This window comes from Schistocerca cancellata, chromosome 1, assembly GCF_023864275.1.
Source record: "Schistocerca cancellata isolate TAMUIC-IGC-003103 chromosome 1, iqSchCanc2.1, whole genome shotgun sequence".
Classification (NCBI taxonomy): Eukaryota; Metazoa; Arthropoda; class Insecta; order Orthoptera; family Acrididae; genus Schistocerca; species Schistocerca cancellata.
Window position 1 is genome coordinate 763,156,291 of NC_064626.1, and position 14,726 is coordinate 763,171,016.

General features: G+C 39.3%; 1 protein-coding gene across 4 annotated transcripts in view; it reads left to right on the top strand.

Annotated features, from left to right (window-relative positions):
• LOC126186777 (DDB1- and CUL4-associated factor 11) overlaps window positions 1–13,205 on the top strand; it is a 111,051-nt gene extending 97,846 nt beyond the window's left edge. For all 4 annotated transcript variants that reach the window (XM_049928241.1, XM_049928242.1, XM_049928239.1 and 1 more), the window contains 2 exons: window positions 6,035–6,141; window positions 12,208–13,205. In XM_049928241.1, coding sequence (XP_049784198.1) covers window positions 6,035–6,141; window positions 12,208–12,402 — 302 coding nt within the window. In that variant the 3' untranslated portion in view covers window positions 12,403–13,205. The remainder of the gene's footprint in view (window positions 1–6,034; window positions 6,142–12,207) is intronic.
• The last annotated feature ends 1,521 nt before the right edge of the window (window positions 13,206–14,726 follow it).

Consider the following 14,726-nt stretch of genomic DNA (forward strand, 5'->3'; position numbering starts at 1 on the left):
GCAAATGCAGCAAGAAAGAATTAGCAAATGCAGCAAGAAAGAGATTGCTAATTACCTGACCAGTTGACATCAGCTCTTTTATATCTGAGGCTGAAGATGTGGAGTATCACTGGAAAAAAATAAAGACTGCTGTACAGTTAACTTCAGGCGGGTATATGCAGAGGAAGATTTTAAGGAATGGGAAAAATATATGGTGGTTACATAGCTATGCTAGAAAATTGCTGTGAAAACGAAGAGCACTTTTACAAATTTAAATGAAGCCAAAGCCCTGTTGACAAACAAAAACCAAACGAATAAAACCAAATGAGCATAACGATAGTAGTGCAAGAAGCAATCAGTAAATTTAAAAATAAAATTCATAATGGTGTACATGGAGGACAACAGAGAGAAGGATTGATACTAAATTTTGTCTTGTGAAGTTGTTTCACTGGCCCAATACTTTCAGTCATTGCACAGATATTGAAATGACATACTTTATATATGTGATTTCAGAATAGAAAGTCAACTAAAATTGTACAACAAAATGATGATTATGATTGGACCTGATGGAATATATGACAGATTCTGTGTAGTGTTCTGAATAGATTGGTACTCTTGTAGCAGCGCTGGAGCCATTAAGTGTTCCAAGCAATTGAAAAAGTGGTGCAGGTCAGTCCCATTTCCAAGAGAGAGTCATTTGACAAATACACTTTACTCTAAACTTAGTGTTGTGCAACAGACTGATATTAGTTATAGAACATATTTTCTGATTATGTGCGATGACTGAAGTTCTCCTTGGTAAGAATCAACTTGGGTTTTGCAGAGAGCAGTCTGTGTAATTCAGCTTGACATGAGCTGAGAAGGCTGTAGACAGCAGTATTTGGGCTGATGCCATGATTTGGAATGTGCTTTATACCATGTTGCTGTGCTACTAAGTGTTAAATAGTTGCAGTGTTAAATATGACATCACAGATTATGAAACCAGCATTGTATTTGGGTTGAACATTGAAAGACTGGAAATGGTAAACTGGTTAAGTGCCAAATCTCACAGTTATCAAAAGAACCAAAAAGCAATGTATCTCTTTTTGTATGTAACCTATTCATACTCAAAAAAGTGTGAAGGTATTCTGAAACCATGGAGTTATGTCACTCACCTTATAACTACAAAAACTAATGAGACAAATTAGAAAATGAACAGTATTAAGAATGTTCTGAGTGCTGTACCAGAAAACTTAACTGGTTGCAAGTGCCAATAGGAAAGTTTTTGTTTGAAGTGTCATTAATGCAGAGTCACTGTGTTTTACTTGGGACAAGACAAGTTGAGAAATAAAGTAATATTTTAACTGGTTGGACTGAAGTCAAAAAAAGCCATTTCTTACTTCTTGTACTTTTTTTGCAAGAGAATAGCGAAATTAAATTCAAGAAAAAACTCTCAACTCAAACTTCTGTTTCTTTCAGAACTCCATTCTCTGTTTCTTTCAGAACTCCATTCTTAGGATCAGATGTTGTGAAGTTTACTGTAAAACTTCCTGTGCTATTTAGGAAGAAATGGCAACATCATCAACAGATCTTTCTGTTTTTCATTGAGAAATTTGGCTGGTCTTTCACATGAAGTACAGCATGGCATACGTCAACCATGACTTTTTCTCTTTTGACTACATTGACATTTGTCCATTCACCTGTTTCAGGGAGAGAATTTTAAATAGCTATTTGAGATGAGCGAGTATGAAACACTTTAATCATTCATTTGGAAATCTCACATGCCTGCATAGACAACAATTTTTCCGCATCTTCAAGGTAAAAGAAGTTAGCTATATACATTGGAATTACGAGGCATGTTTTTTAAGTAAGTTCTGTTTGAACATAAGAATACAATGAAAGGTTATTTCAAAAAAGTAAATTTAATTTCAGAAAGTACATACTTCACTCTATTTTTCGACATAGTTGCCAAATTTGTTGAAACACTTATCATACCTCTCAACCAATTTTAAAATACCCTCTTCATAAAAACTTGCTGCCTGCCCCGATAACCAAGAGTTCACTGCTGTTTTTGCGTTGTCGTCGTCATTGTAATGGTTGCCACTGAGGTGTTGTTTGAGATGGAGGAACAGATGGTAAACGCTCGGCGCAAGCTCAGGACTGTAGGGTGGGTGGTCTAAAACTTCTCAGACAAAACTGTCCAATAAATTGCGGGTCTGACCTGCAGTGTGAGGTCTTGCATTGTCATGGAGAACAACAATTCCCTTTGTCAGCATGCCACGTCTTTTATTTTGAATCACTCTACGTAGCTTTCTCAGGGTTTGGCAGTATGCTTCTGCATTGATAGTGGTTTCTCATTGCATGAAGTCAACAAACAAAACGCCATGCCCATCCCAAAACACCAACGCCATGATTTTGTGCTGGGACAGAGTCTTCTTTGGCTTTCACCTTTACAGGCGAGTATGTGTGTCTCCATTCCATGCTCGGTTGCTTCGATTCGGGCATGATATGCGAAACCCATGTTTCGTCTCCAGTTGTGATCTGACTCGAGAAGCCATCACCTTCTTCGTTATAACCAGTCAAGAACTTCATTGCACACTCTGTTAGGAGTTTTGGGACCCAACGGGAGCACAGTTTCCTAAACTTCAGGTGTTCAGAAACAATGTTGTAAAGCACTAATCTCGACACATCAGGAAATTCGTTTGAGAGACCTGTTATTGTGAAGCGCCTGTTCTCATGAATGCTTGCTTCAACTGAAGCCACCAAATTGTCAGTAATCAAAGAAGGGCAACCAGAGCAGTCCTCATCATGGACATTGTCATGGCCATCTTTGAATTCTCGTACCCACTTACGCATTTTGCTTTCGTTCATAACAGTATCACCATACACTTTGCAAATCTATCGATGAATTTCTGCGGCAGACAGGTTCCTTGGTGACAAAAACCTTATCACTGAGCAAACCTCACATACGGTGGGCAAGTTGATAGTCTTAAACATTTTGAAAGCGCAGAACAGAACGTTATAGGTTAGCTACAGATCTGAAACTGAGCACAGTTGTTCCCGAGGCATACCGGTACACGACGCACGTGCTCGTTGCGGTATGCGCGCGAACTACTAGTGTCTACAACAAAACGGGCCTTACTTAAGAAACACGTCTCGTATGTGGAATGGGTTCATAGCTTTAGCAGCTTAGCAGTTCTGCGTAAATCTTGCAGAACAAAGGCCAGCCTTATGTTTCTTTATTTCACTGTAATTGCACAATCTCTGCTGTTGCTCAAAAAGCTGTGCTCATTCATGAAAAACCTGTGTGTTCTCTCTCCAAACCATCCCAGGCTAAGAGAAGAGACCTTGGCACGTGGCACTTGGAGCTCTGGAGGGAAGCACTGCTTGGCACAAACATCCTCCACCAACTAATAATTAATGTTCAAAACATTTTCTCCATGATCTTACATTTAGAACAAGTCTAGGGACAGGCAACAGGTTACTGAAAACACAACAACACTGAAAACACATTTTGTGAAAAACGGTACTTACTCAATTCCTAGGTAATAGAGCTCAACACATTACAAAAATAACTTGTTAGATATGGAACTAGCTTTGGGCACATCCGAAGGGTGTCTTTCAGGACCAATACTGTTCATTAAGTCTGTGAAGAACCTGGTGGATAATGTTGGAAACTGCATGAAACTCTTTAAATGACCGAGCGGGGTGGCGCAGTGGTTAGACACTGGACTCGCATTCGGGAGGACGACGGTTCAATCCCGTGTCCGGCCATCCTGATTTAGGTTTTCCGTGATTTCCCTAAATCACTCCAGGCAAATGCCGGGATGGTTCCTCTGAAAGGGCACGGCCGACTTCCTTCCCAATCCTTCCCTAATCCAATGAGACCGATGACTACGCTGTCTGGTCTCCTTCCCCAAACCAACCAACCAACCAACCAACCTCTTTAAATGTTTCTGCAGTAAGTGGGAAACTCACAATGTCAGAAAATTTTTACAAAATATAGGAAGATGGCAGAAGATCAACTATTAACATGTAGACTGACAATTGATGCTTAATATGACAGATGTAACATATAGATGCATAGGAAAGACCCATTATTGTGTGATTGCAGAGTTGGCAAGACAGTCACTACCATTCTACCAGGTGTTTATAATTAAACTGATGGTGTTCCAAGTGCAGCAGTGTAAGCTGTATATATAGCAGGATGCTGAAACAGCATAGGTATCTTCATTTATAGGTGCGCTCGCTGAGAGTAGTGCTGGGAGAAAAGAAAGGAAATAGAAGTTCCGCATTCAGCCACCAGTGAAAATATAGTGCTGCGAACAGTGAGAATGTGAAATGTGTCCTGTTTTGACATCAGTAGGCTGTATTTTGCTTGGTGACACATTTTGGTTTCTTTTGTAAAATTACAGTTGGTGTAAAGGGTTAAGAAGATTGAATTTTCCCGTATGAAACGCAATGGCTGTTTGTGAAGAAAGAGGTGCCCTGCTGGTACAGTTGTTTTATCAGGATGGCAGCGATAGCAGTGCTGCATTGCAGGAATATCGCTGACAGAAACTGCTGCAAAGAGGTCCCTTTCCAATAAATGCTCTAAAGAATATGATCAAGATATTTGAAGAAACAGACAAATTATATGATACGGCAGGGAGGAGGAGGCAGCCAATTTCCATGGCAGTTGATGAAGTTGCTGCAGCTATAGCCGACCGTGCAGCAGGTGCCTTAAATTTTTGCAGCACTTGTCTCAAATTTTACAGCCAGTGCTTCAACTGTGTCACAGGAACTGTCTCCCCCCAGTCAAAAGTTCAAATGATTTTTGCAGCACATTTTACATGGTATTCCTATAAGATTCAGAATGTGCACCAAATGAAGCCCTAAGATAGGCAACAATGCTGTGACTTTGCCCTCTGTTTTTGGCATGCATGGAAATTGATGACATGGCTGGGGAATATTCATTTTACAGATGAGGCACATTTTGCCGTGCGTGGTGCTATGGTGCTGTGAATGCATAGAATTGTCACATATGGGCTATACTCTGCCATATGTTGGGCAGAAAGATCCACTGCACTCAGCTTGTGACTGTGCTGTGGTGTCATGAGCTCCTTCATTCCCAATTCATTGTTCTTTGAGGAAATGACACATCGTGGGCCTGTTAGGTATACAGTGAAATCTGCACATTATAAGGACCTCCTTGTGTAACACGTGATTCCATCTTTTCCAGAATGAAAATGTGTCCACACTACTAATTTCATGTAAGATTTGGTGACACCGCACATCACTTGCAGGAGAAAGATTTGCTTCAAGAAACCTTCAGTAATGACTGTATCATCCAAAGGCAGTTTGAAGATGTGTGGCCTTAAGTTCACCTGACGTAAATCCATGTGACTTATGGTTGTGGGGATATCTGAAAGGTTATGTCTATCAGGGTCTATCAGGGATGTATCCAGACTGTTTCTGATCCAAAGAATAGCATACAATGACATATTGCTGTGATTACACCAGATACGCCGTGCGCAATTGTCGACCATGCCTTGTTGCGTATGTACCACATTGTTGAGTCAGGAGACCATATTGAACACATGTTGCATCTTCTTACCATACCCTAATAAATGTACCATGACCATCGTTATCATGTGTTTGATGGTTCCTCCCCTCTTTCCTGCTTCCACGTCACATTCCCAGTAGTCACTGGGAGATGAAGAAGCTTGCACAGGATAGAGTAACATGGAGAGCTGCACCAAACCAGTCTCAGGACTGAAGACCACAACAACAACATGCAATTCTTACAGTAGTTATAACCTTAGTATCTACACGGTTTAATTGATTTAAAGAGCACTTCAGTAATCAGACTACTTTTTAATGGCAATAATGAATGCTGTTAGATCAATGTATGGAGGGTGGCTGGAAATCAATTGGCAGTATGAAGAGAAATTGTTGACCCAGTAAAAACAAAAACAAACATATAACAAAGAATCAGTAAATTTTTTTTCCTGGACTGTGAAGATTGAAGTAGTAGATATATACCTATGCTGCTTGTTGGCAACATGTAATACATATTGTTTTGTTGTCTTTACAGTTTATGATGTGCTGACGGGCCGTATTGAGAGCAAGCTTGCTGGTCACCGTGGCTGTGTGCGTGACGTTTCTTGGCACCCATATCGGCAGGAAATTATGAGCACTTCAGTAGGTATCCCCAGTTTGTAGCAATAGCAGTACAATACGCTTCTGCAACTACATACATACTCCACAAGCCACATTATAGTGCATAGTACATGGTGCCTTGTACCATTACTTCAGCTTGTTATTTTGAAAAAAATGAAAAAATAAAATAAAAAAAACATTATTGTTAGTCAAGTCCTATGCTCTACACTGAAAAAAAAAAACACATTGCAAGCATAAAATATTGCTGATCCCTTAGATAAACGAATTCAAAAAACTGGATTACTAGGGACCATATGTCAATCACACCAATCAGCTTTCTGTTAAAAAATGTGAGTTAAAGTCGAAAGATTACATTCATGCATGGAGAAGATTAATTAACGTGTATTATACAATTCATGATTTTACCTCATACAATATTACAGGAAGATGATGATGATTGGTTTGTGGGGCACTCAACTGCAGGTTCATCAGCGCCCGTACAAAGTCCCAATTTTTACGCAGTTAAATTTTTTTTCCCCCACAATCCAATCTAGCCACTGTCACAAATGATGATGAGGATGAAATGATGAGGACAATACAAACACCCAGTCCCTGGGCAGAGGAAGTCCCCAACCAGACCAGGAACTGAACTCGGGACCCCGTGATCCAGAGGCAGCAATGCTAGCCACTAGACCACGAGCTGCAGACTTACAGGAAGATGTTATGAGCTTTGGTCTTGCATTGCCATCTTCAAAACCCATAAATTGTAGGTAGTCAGTGGTGAACAAAATGTGCACAGCATTATAGCTTACGGTTTCTAAACTTGCTAAATGTGTGTCCAAAACAGCTTAAAGTGTGCTAGTGTGATTGTTTCTAGAAGAAATAAATAGAACTGTACAGTGTATGAACGGAATTTTTGAAAGCAATGGCTTTAAGAAGACAGAGTTATTTTACTGTTGTGTACAGGTGTACATTCCAATAAAAATAAGTGTGCTTAAATTTTTTATGATAAAAATTTTTCTGGAGACCCTTCCCCCTCACATCTGAACTGTACCAATCACTCTTATACACTGATGGAAAAAAAATCGCATCACCAAGGAGTAGTCATGCCACATAAATGAAAGTTGGTAGGTGTATTTCTACATCTGAAAGATGACATCTGTTCAAATTTCACGCTAGTTGCATAAGAGTGGTGCTAGCAGTGCCACTATGAGGGTGCAAATCGGGTTTGCTTTAAATGCGCATTGTAACCATCATGAGCGCTAGTTACTGTAGAGATTGGATGCGGTGAATTGATGTTAGTCAAGAATGCCTTTAAGGCAACAAAGATGCCAGTATCAGCAACTTACTGAGTTTCAATGAGGTCATGTAATAAGGCTGTGAGAAGCTGAATGTTGCTTCTGTGATACTGCAGGAAGACTTGGTAGGAATGAAGGCATTGTACATGATTGCTGGCAGTGGTGGTCATGGGAATGTATGGTCACAAGAAGACTGGGCTCCAGTTAACCATGTGGCGCTACCAAGAGGGAAGACCATTTTGTTCAGTGTATGGCTCTGGCGTGTTGTACTGCATTTACAGCAGCAATTTGAGCAGGAATTGGCACCACAGTGACACAGCGAACTGCTACGAATTAGTTACCTAATCAGACACCCTGTAATATGCATTCAACTGACCCCAAACTACCACCACTAAGTGTGACTTCAGCAGTGTGAACTGGGAGCTCATTCAAGGGCAGAGTGGTAGTCTGTTGTTTTTCTGGTGAAAGCTGGATCTACCTCAGAGCCAGTGATAGCTGTACATTGGTTAGGAGGAGGCCATTTGCGGGCCAACAGCCGACATGACTGCATGCTGGACACAGTGGACCGAAATCTGGAATTAGAGTCTGACATGTGATTTCGTATGACAGCAGGAGCACATCTGGGTTGACCCACGCACTCTGACTGCAAATTTGCATGTCGTCTGGTGACTCAATCTGTTGTGATGCCATTTAAGAACAGTATCATAGCAGGTGTTTCCCAAGTGGATAATGCTCGCCCACATACTGCTGTTGTAACCCAAAATGCTCTACAGAGTGTTAATATTTTACCTTGGCCTGCTCAATCAGCAGATCTGTCTCCAATTGAACACACATGGCCCATCATCAAACGACAACTCCATCATCATCCACAAGCATAATTAACCATCCCTGTATTGACTGACCAAGTGCAACGGGCATGGAAATGTATCCCACAAACTGACATCCAGCACCTGTATCACACAGTGCATGGTGTTTGCCTGCTTGCATTCCACATTCCGGTGATTACACCGGTATATTAATTGTTTTTTTATATTGTGATTTTTTTCTGTCAGTGTATTTCTTTAGATTATACAAAAATTGAGTTAGTTTTTGGTGTCCAGTGGATGTGATCAAAAACATATGTTGCCAAAAAAAATTTTATTTTTTGGATTGTGCCCATGTCAGTATGCAGTTGATGGCCAGAGTTTCAAGAGTTTATGGCCATGTTAATAAATGTGAGTTGTATACAGCAGTCATATACAGCTAAAGATTTAGATCTAGAATTATCGGCAATTGCCATTCTCCTCAAATGCAATTTTAGGATGTCTGCTGGCTTTGGAATTCAGTGGCACTATTGCTAGTGGAAATGTTGAAGTAAAGAATGAGAGAACTAGCAGAGACTTTTATTACTTAAAAATGTAATGGAAATTAGCTGTTACTACTGCCTTCACTCCACTGAATTCAGTGTTGTTTATTTTGGGCATTGATATTATAGGCTGTGCATGGAATGACCTCAAATAATGAGTTATTAAACCAAGATCAAACTTTAGCATAAAATTAATCACTATGACTGTGCCAGTGTTTGTTGCCAACAACAGTGAAAACTGGGCTGTATTGTTACTAATTATTGATTCAATGATTAGTACACTTTCCATTCATCTTTATGCAAACTTTGTTTATTTCTGCTATTAGCTGCAGGGAAGCTGTTGAGAGTTCTTGTAGTTGGTACTGAGAGTGTGTGATGTGGTACAATAGCTGAGCCACTTGTCTCTGCCACTTGTCTCTGCCACGGGAGGAGTTATATTAAAAACACCAACAAGTAACCTAAAGCAATTAAGATGGATGCCGAACTTTTTCTTTTGAAAATACTTCTCTAGTATGAGCTAGTGTTCAGTCTCTCTCACTCTCATTGTTGATGAAATGTTAAGTCTTAATCCTCCTTTTTGATTTTGTAATTTGCAGCCAGAGTGTTTACTAAAGTTTTCAACTATCTCCCACTTACTCAAAGTTCATTCCATGAAAAAATTTCTTAGTTTTGGAAAGGAAAAAGGAAGTTAATGTTAAATGTCCTAGTAACAACATGTCTTTAGAGGTGTAATGGAAATGACATACTCATCTAAATAAATTCCGTCCACATTAAAACTACCAACAAACAACAGTACTTAAGTTTTGACAGTTGCCATCCTTTCCAAGTCAAATGTTCCCTCCCATACAGCCTTGGCATCTGAGGCAAACATATTTGTTCAGATGCAGACACTTTACAGCAATACATCACCATTCTCACCTCAGCCTTCACTGCACATAATTACCCCACCAGCCTGGATAAAAAGCAGATTTCCTAGGCCAACAGATCCAATCCTGATGTTGCTGATCCCTCCAAAAAACAAGTTTGGAGTGCACAATTGGTGACTCAGTATTATCTTGGTCTGGAATGTGTTAATCAGGTGGTTCGACAGGTCCATGCCTTCTGGAAATCATGCCCTGAAATGAGAGCCATTCTGCCTAAAATTTTACCCACCGCACCTAGAATAGCTTTCCGTCAGTCTCTCAGTCTCGGCAATATTCTTGTCAGACCCTATGCTTCTTCTCCACCCATCTTCCTACCCCGTGACCGTTCCCGCGGCAAGACTTGCTCTATGCACCCTCCTACCACCAACTATTACAGCCATGTAACTGGCAAAACATATACTATCATAGGGAGAGTCATCTGCGAAATGAAACGTCATAGACCAGCTGTTATGTAAACACTGCTCAGCCTTCTACATTGGCGTGACTACCAACAAATTATCAATTAGAATGAATGGGCTTAGGCAGAGGGTGTATCTGTTAACTCGTAACATCTTGTTGCAGAGCATGCTCTACAATGTGACATTCATGACCTCAGTGCCTGTATCACCACACACGCCATCTGAATTCTTCCCCCAAAACATCAATTTCTCAGAGCTCCACAGGTGGGAACTAGTACACAGCAAGTCGTTGGTTCTCGCCTCCCACCTGGCCTTAATTTACATTAATTTCTTCTGTCTCAGCCTTCCTTGCTGCTGATTTCACATGTTCATTTCATTTTTTACATCATGTTATCTGTAATAACATGTAGATATTTGTGTGATGTGACAGGCACCAGAAGTGTACTGATGATTTTGTAGTTTGATAACTTTGAATTTGTCTCTTTGTTATGGGCATTATTTTGTGTTTTCTCACATCTACAGAGGGCTGCCATTCAGTATTTCAAGTGGAAGTACTATGTAATAAGTTGTTCATACCCTTAAAATCTCTCAGCAATAATATTTTTCCATAGACAAGAGCATCACCAGCAGACAACCTGAAAATTCTGCTTATGACTGTCATAAATTGTTTATTGTTTGTATCTATTGAGATTAGGTATTCTACAAATCATCACCATGAGACACCTTGGATTGGTTATGAAAGTATACATTGATTCTATCATGTACAACCAAGATGCAAACAGGCTTTTCACATCAGTTGACAGCATGGTAGTATCACATGCCTTTTGGAAATATATAAACATGGAATGTGTCTGTTCACCAGTGTATAGTATTTACAAGATACTGTGCCTGAAATGAGTGAGCTATCTGTCACTGTGCAATTTTTTTCCTGTACCCATGCTCATTCTTTGAAAGAAGCCTGTTTTACTCCAGGAATGTCAGTTCTGAAGTTTAGAACATTCTTTAAGATCCTGTAACAAGCAGACAATGATACTGGCCTACAGTTATGTACATTCATTTACAAAGCAAGACAACTTACATGCCAGGTGTATATAGTGTAATATACTACAGTGCATATCACATGCATTGTAGTATATTCCACTATATCTAGCATGTGAGTTGTCAGGTTATCTGTTCAAAATAGTCATGTTGTCTGATAATGGGTTCAGTATTACATTGCATTACCTTTTGTCACAACTGCCAACAATGCATGTGCAATTTTCAGTCTATTCTAGGCATATTAACAACGTGCCCCCCCCCCCCCTCCCCACGCACTCCCCAAATACTACTACCACCACCACCAACGGGTTGGAATACTTCCATGGAATAAGTTTAAGGCTATAGTAGAATGATTTTACTTTCTGCTTCGCATTCAACAAACTCTTAGTAGTTCCTGTTATTTGAGGGTGATGGCTTTCTTTCTGTAAGGCGAGTTCTGGAACTTTGCTGTAAATGTGTCAGCAGTTAACCACTATTATTTTTTTATGATTCTTGTTTTTCATCAGAAGAGCAGCATAGTATGGCGCATCACAATTCTGATGTGTTGTTTCCTTATAGACACAGCAGGTTGGTTACCCAATTACGTAAATCTGAAGATGGGCTACTTTGATTGAAACTAGTAATACCATATAAAATTGTGTGAGTGAGACTGTAAAATAAATGGTAGAAAAAAATTTAAATTTCGACACAGTACTGAATTATCTCGTGACAAATACTTATAGTAATTCATTATTTGACAGTTTGATTTTGATGTTATGTCTGTGGACATTAGATACAATAAGTATTTGTTTTTTGCATATGTGAATTCCAGGTACAATGAAGAACTGAATATGTTACACAACACTGTGTGTGTGTGTGTGTGTGTGTGTGTGTGTGTGTGTGTGTGAGCAGCTACATAAAACACGAACTATGGCAGTTACTGTATGGAAATCTGAACATGGTTCCTTCTGAGGAAGTGTGCATTCCACATGTAAAACAAGAGTTGACTTGCTAACACTGTGAAATAGCAAAATCACTTGCAAGTGTTACTTTGACAATTATTTTTATCATTAAGTTATATATCACATTGCAAGATGTCTGTAGTACTTATGTCATTTTTGTTACAGTGGGATGGCTCTGTGGCACAGTGGACATATTGTGCAGAATATGATGATGCAGATATAGATGGAGCATCAACAGACACACTTGACGATGATGCAAAAGATTCAGAAAATGGGGGAAGACGACTGCGACGCAGCCAGCGCATTGCAAAACAGCGAGCACGACAGCAGTTTGAAAGTAGTAGTAGTGCTGGATCCTGACATCTTTGTCCATAGGACAAAAGATTTTGCACCATCATGTACATTACATTCATCTTCATGTGTTTTCATTTTTCTCACATCAGTCTTAATGGGCAGCATAAATATTTTTATTTGGTTTTGTGAAGGGCTGACTTTTTTGTTTGAGAGAAAAGACACTTTCAAGAATTTACACGGGGAGAAAATTGACTTTGTCAGCAGAAAGTTTATTTCAGTTTGTCTGTTGGGGTTTTTGCCATGGATACATAACTTATAAAAACAACACATGTATAAGTTTCTTTTAAAGTTATAATACTCATTTTTGTGTTATGTGTGTCAATGTGCAAAAATTGCATTTTGGAAAATTTTGATAGGTGTAAAGCAATACGAGCTTTCATTGAATATTACTTGCCCTATGATAATCCTTGATAAACATAGTTTCCTGTTGACTATACATACATTATGCTGTTTATTTTTTATGGATCTACAGTTAGTTAAACTGTTATAAAAATTAAATCAATTATATTTTTGTCTTAATAGATAATTTTAAATTAATCTTGTCATGTAGCAAAGAGCAGATTACCACCTTATTCATTTATGCAAATAATCATCTCGTTTCCAAATTATCGTTTATTATGCACCCCTAATACATGTCCTGTGTCTCTGCCCTAGATTCAAAAAGAGGAATACTTATGTATATAACTACCTGTATATACCCACATATTGTAACACACATACATATGCATAATGTAAAAGTTATTTTATGTACAGCAAACAGAGCTGTTAACTAGGTTTTTCAGAATGAGAAATAAAGAATTTGATTTGTATTTTTGTGAATTCATTGCAAAAAATGGAGTTTCAGGAGGAGTATGTGTAAAAAATGAAACAAGATATGCAAATGAAATGATACAATTTCAGAGACTTTATTGGTCTCACCGTACATATGTGGTTTTTTGAAGTAGCAAGTAAAAATTTGTACCAACACTGCAAATCGAACCTTGGTTTCCTGCTTACTAGGCAGCTGCTTATCCACTAATCTGCCTTGGCGCAGCAGTTCGCACAACTGCACAGATTACCCTAGCATGCCTCCCTTCTCGATCCAAACTCTCACTGCCGCTCCAGTCTACTTTAAATTTCCCTCTCACACATGAACAGAATGTCCAAGGCTCTCCATGTTCTGGAATAGCACCTCAGCATCAAATGTAAAAGGGGTTCTAGCCTGAAACCCAGGTGCAGGCACTTATACAGAAGAAATGACACAATTTCAGAGACTTTCTTGGTCTCATACATATTTGATTTTACATATATGGACTGAATCAATGAGTGAAAATTTGTTCGTTAGTTGGATCGTGGAGGGAGGCCAGGATCAATTGTCCTGCACAATTTAACTGCTCTCCACCTATCAAGATGTTTGTCAACATTTTTCCAATGTTTCAGTCACAAATTCTCTTAAGATTGTGTATTTTTGAAAATTTTGTGATATGCCATTTTGATGTATCTATTGTTGCACAACTTTTATATGACAAAGAAGTCATATTTGAATCAGTCCGAAATTGTGCGTGGAGGTCAGTGTGCACGGTTTCCCATCTCGTTTTCTTTTCCACCACTGTCCTGGTTAACATGTACTGAGCAGCTGCAGTGATGATCAACTTGCAGGAGCCAACAGTTCTAATTCTGACTGCCATAGGAAATCTGGAGTATTTTTGAAATAGCATTTACATCTTCACCGTCTCCAGCCTGTAAAAGAAAAAGTAATTACTTAAGTAACACAAGGACATAATCTGATTTCCTTTGTAAACAGAAGGGAATGTCTGAAAGCACATAGCATGTTAATGGTATTCTGCGTCTACCTACAACTGCCCAGCAATCCCAAAATTGCATCCCCAAGATTTTGTTTTCTCAGATACTTCTTGAGCAGATTCCATGATGAAACTTTGGGTGTACCTCATTTCCACATCCCAGGCTTCTGCCACTGGACTAATAACAAATACTGCATCCTACCCAAGGTACTAGGGTTGCCCAGAAAGTAATGCACTGCATTTTTTCCTTCAACAGTTCTTTATTGAACATAATGAGAATTGAAACTTCCTGGCAGATTAAAACTGTGTGCCCGACTGAGACTCGAACTCGAACCCGAGTTCGAGTCTCGGTCGGGCACACAGTTTTAATCTGCCAGGAAATTTCATATCAGCGCACACTCCGCTGCAGAGTGAAAATCTCATTCTGGATAATGAGAATTACACACACACGAAAGAACTGTGTTTTATTTAAACACCCTATTTTTCCATGTAATCTACATCCTGTTCTGTGGCCTTCCTCCAGTACGAAACAAGAGTGTGTATGCCCTG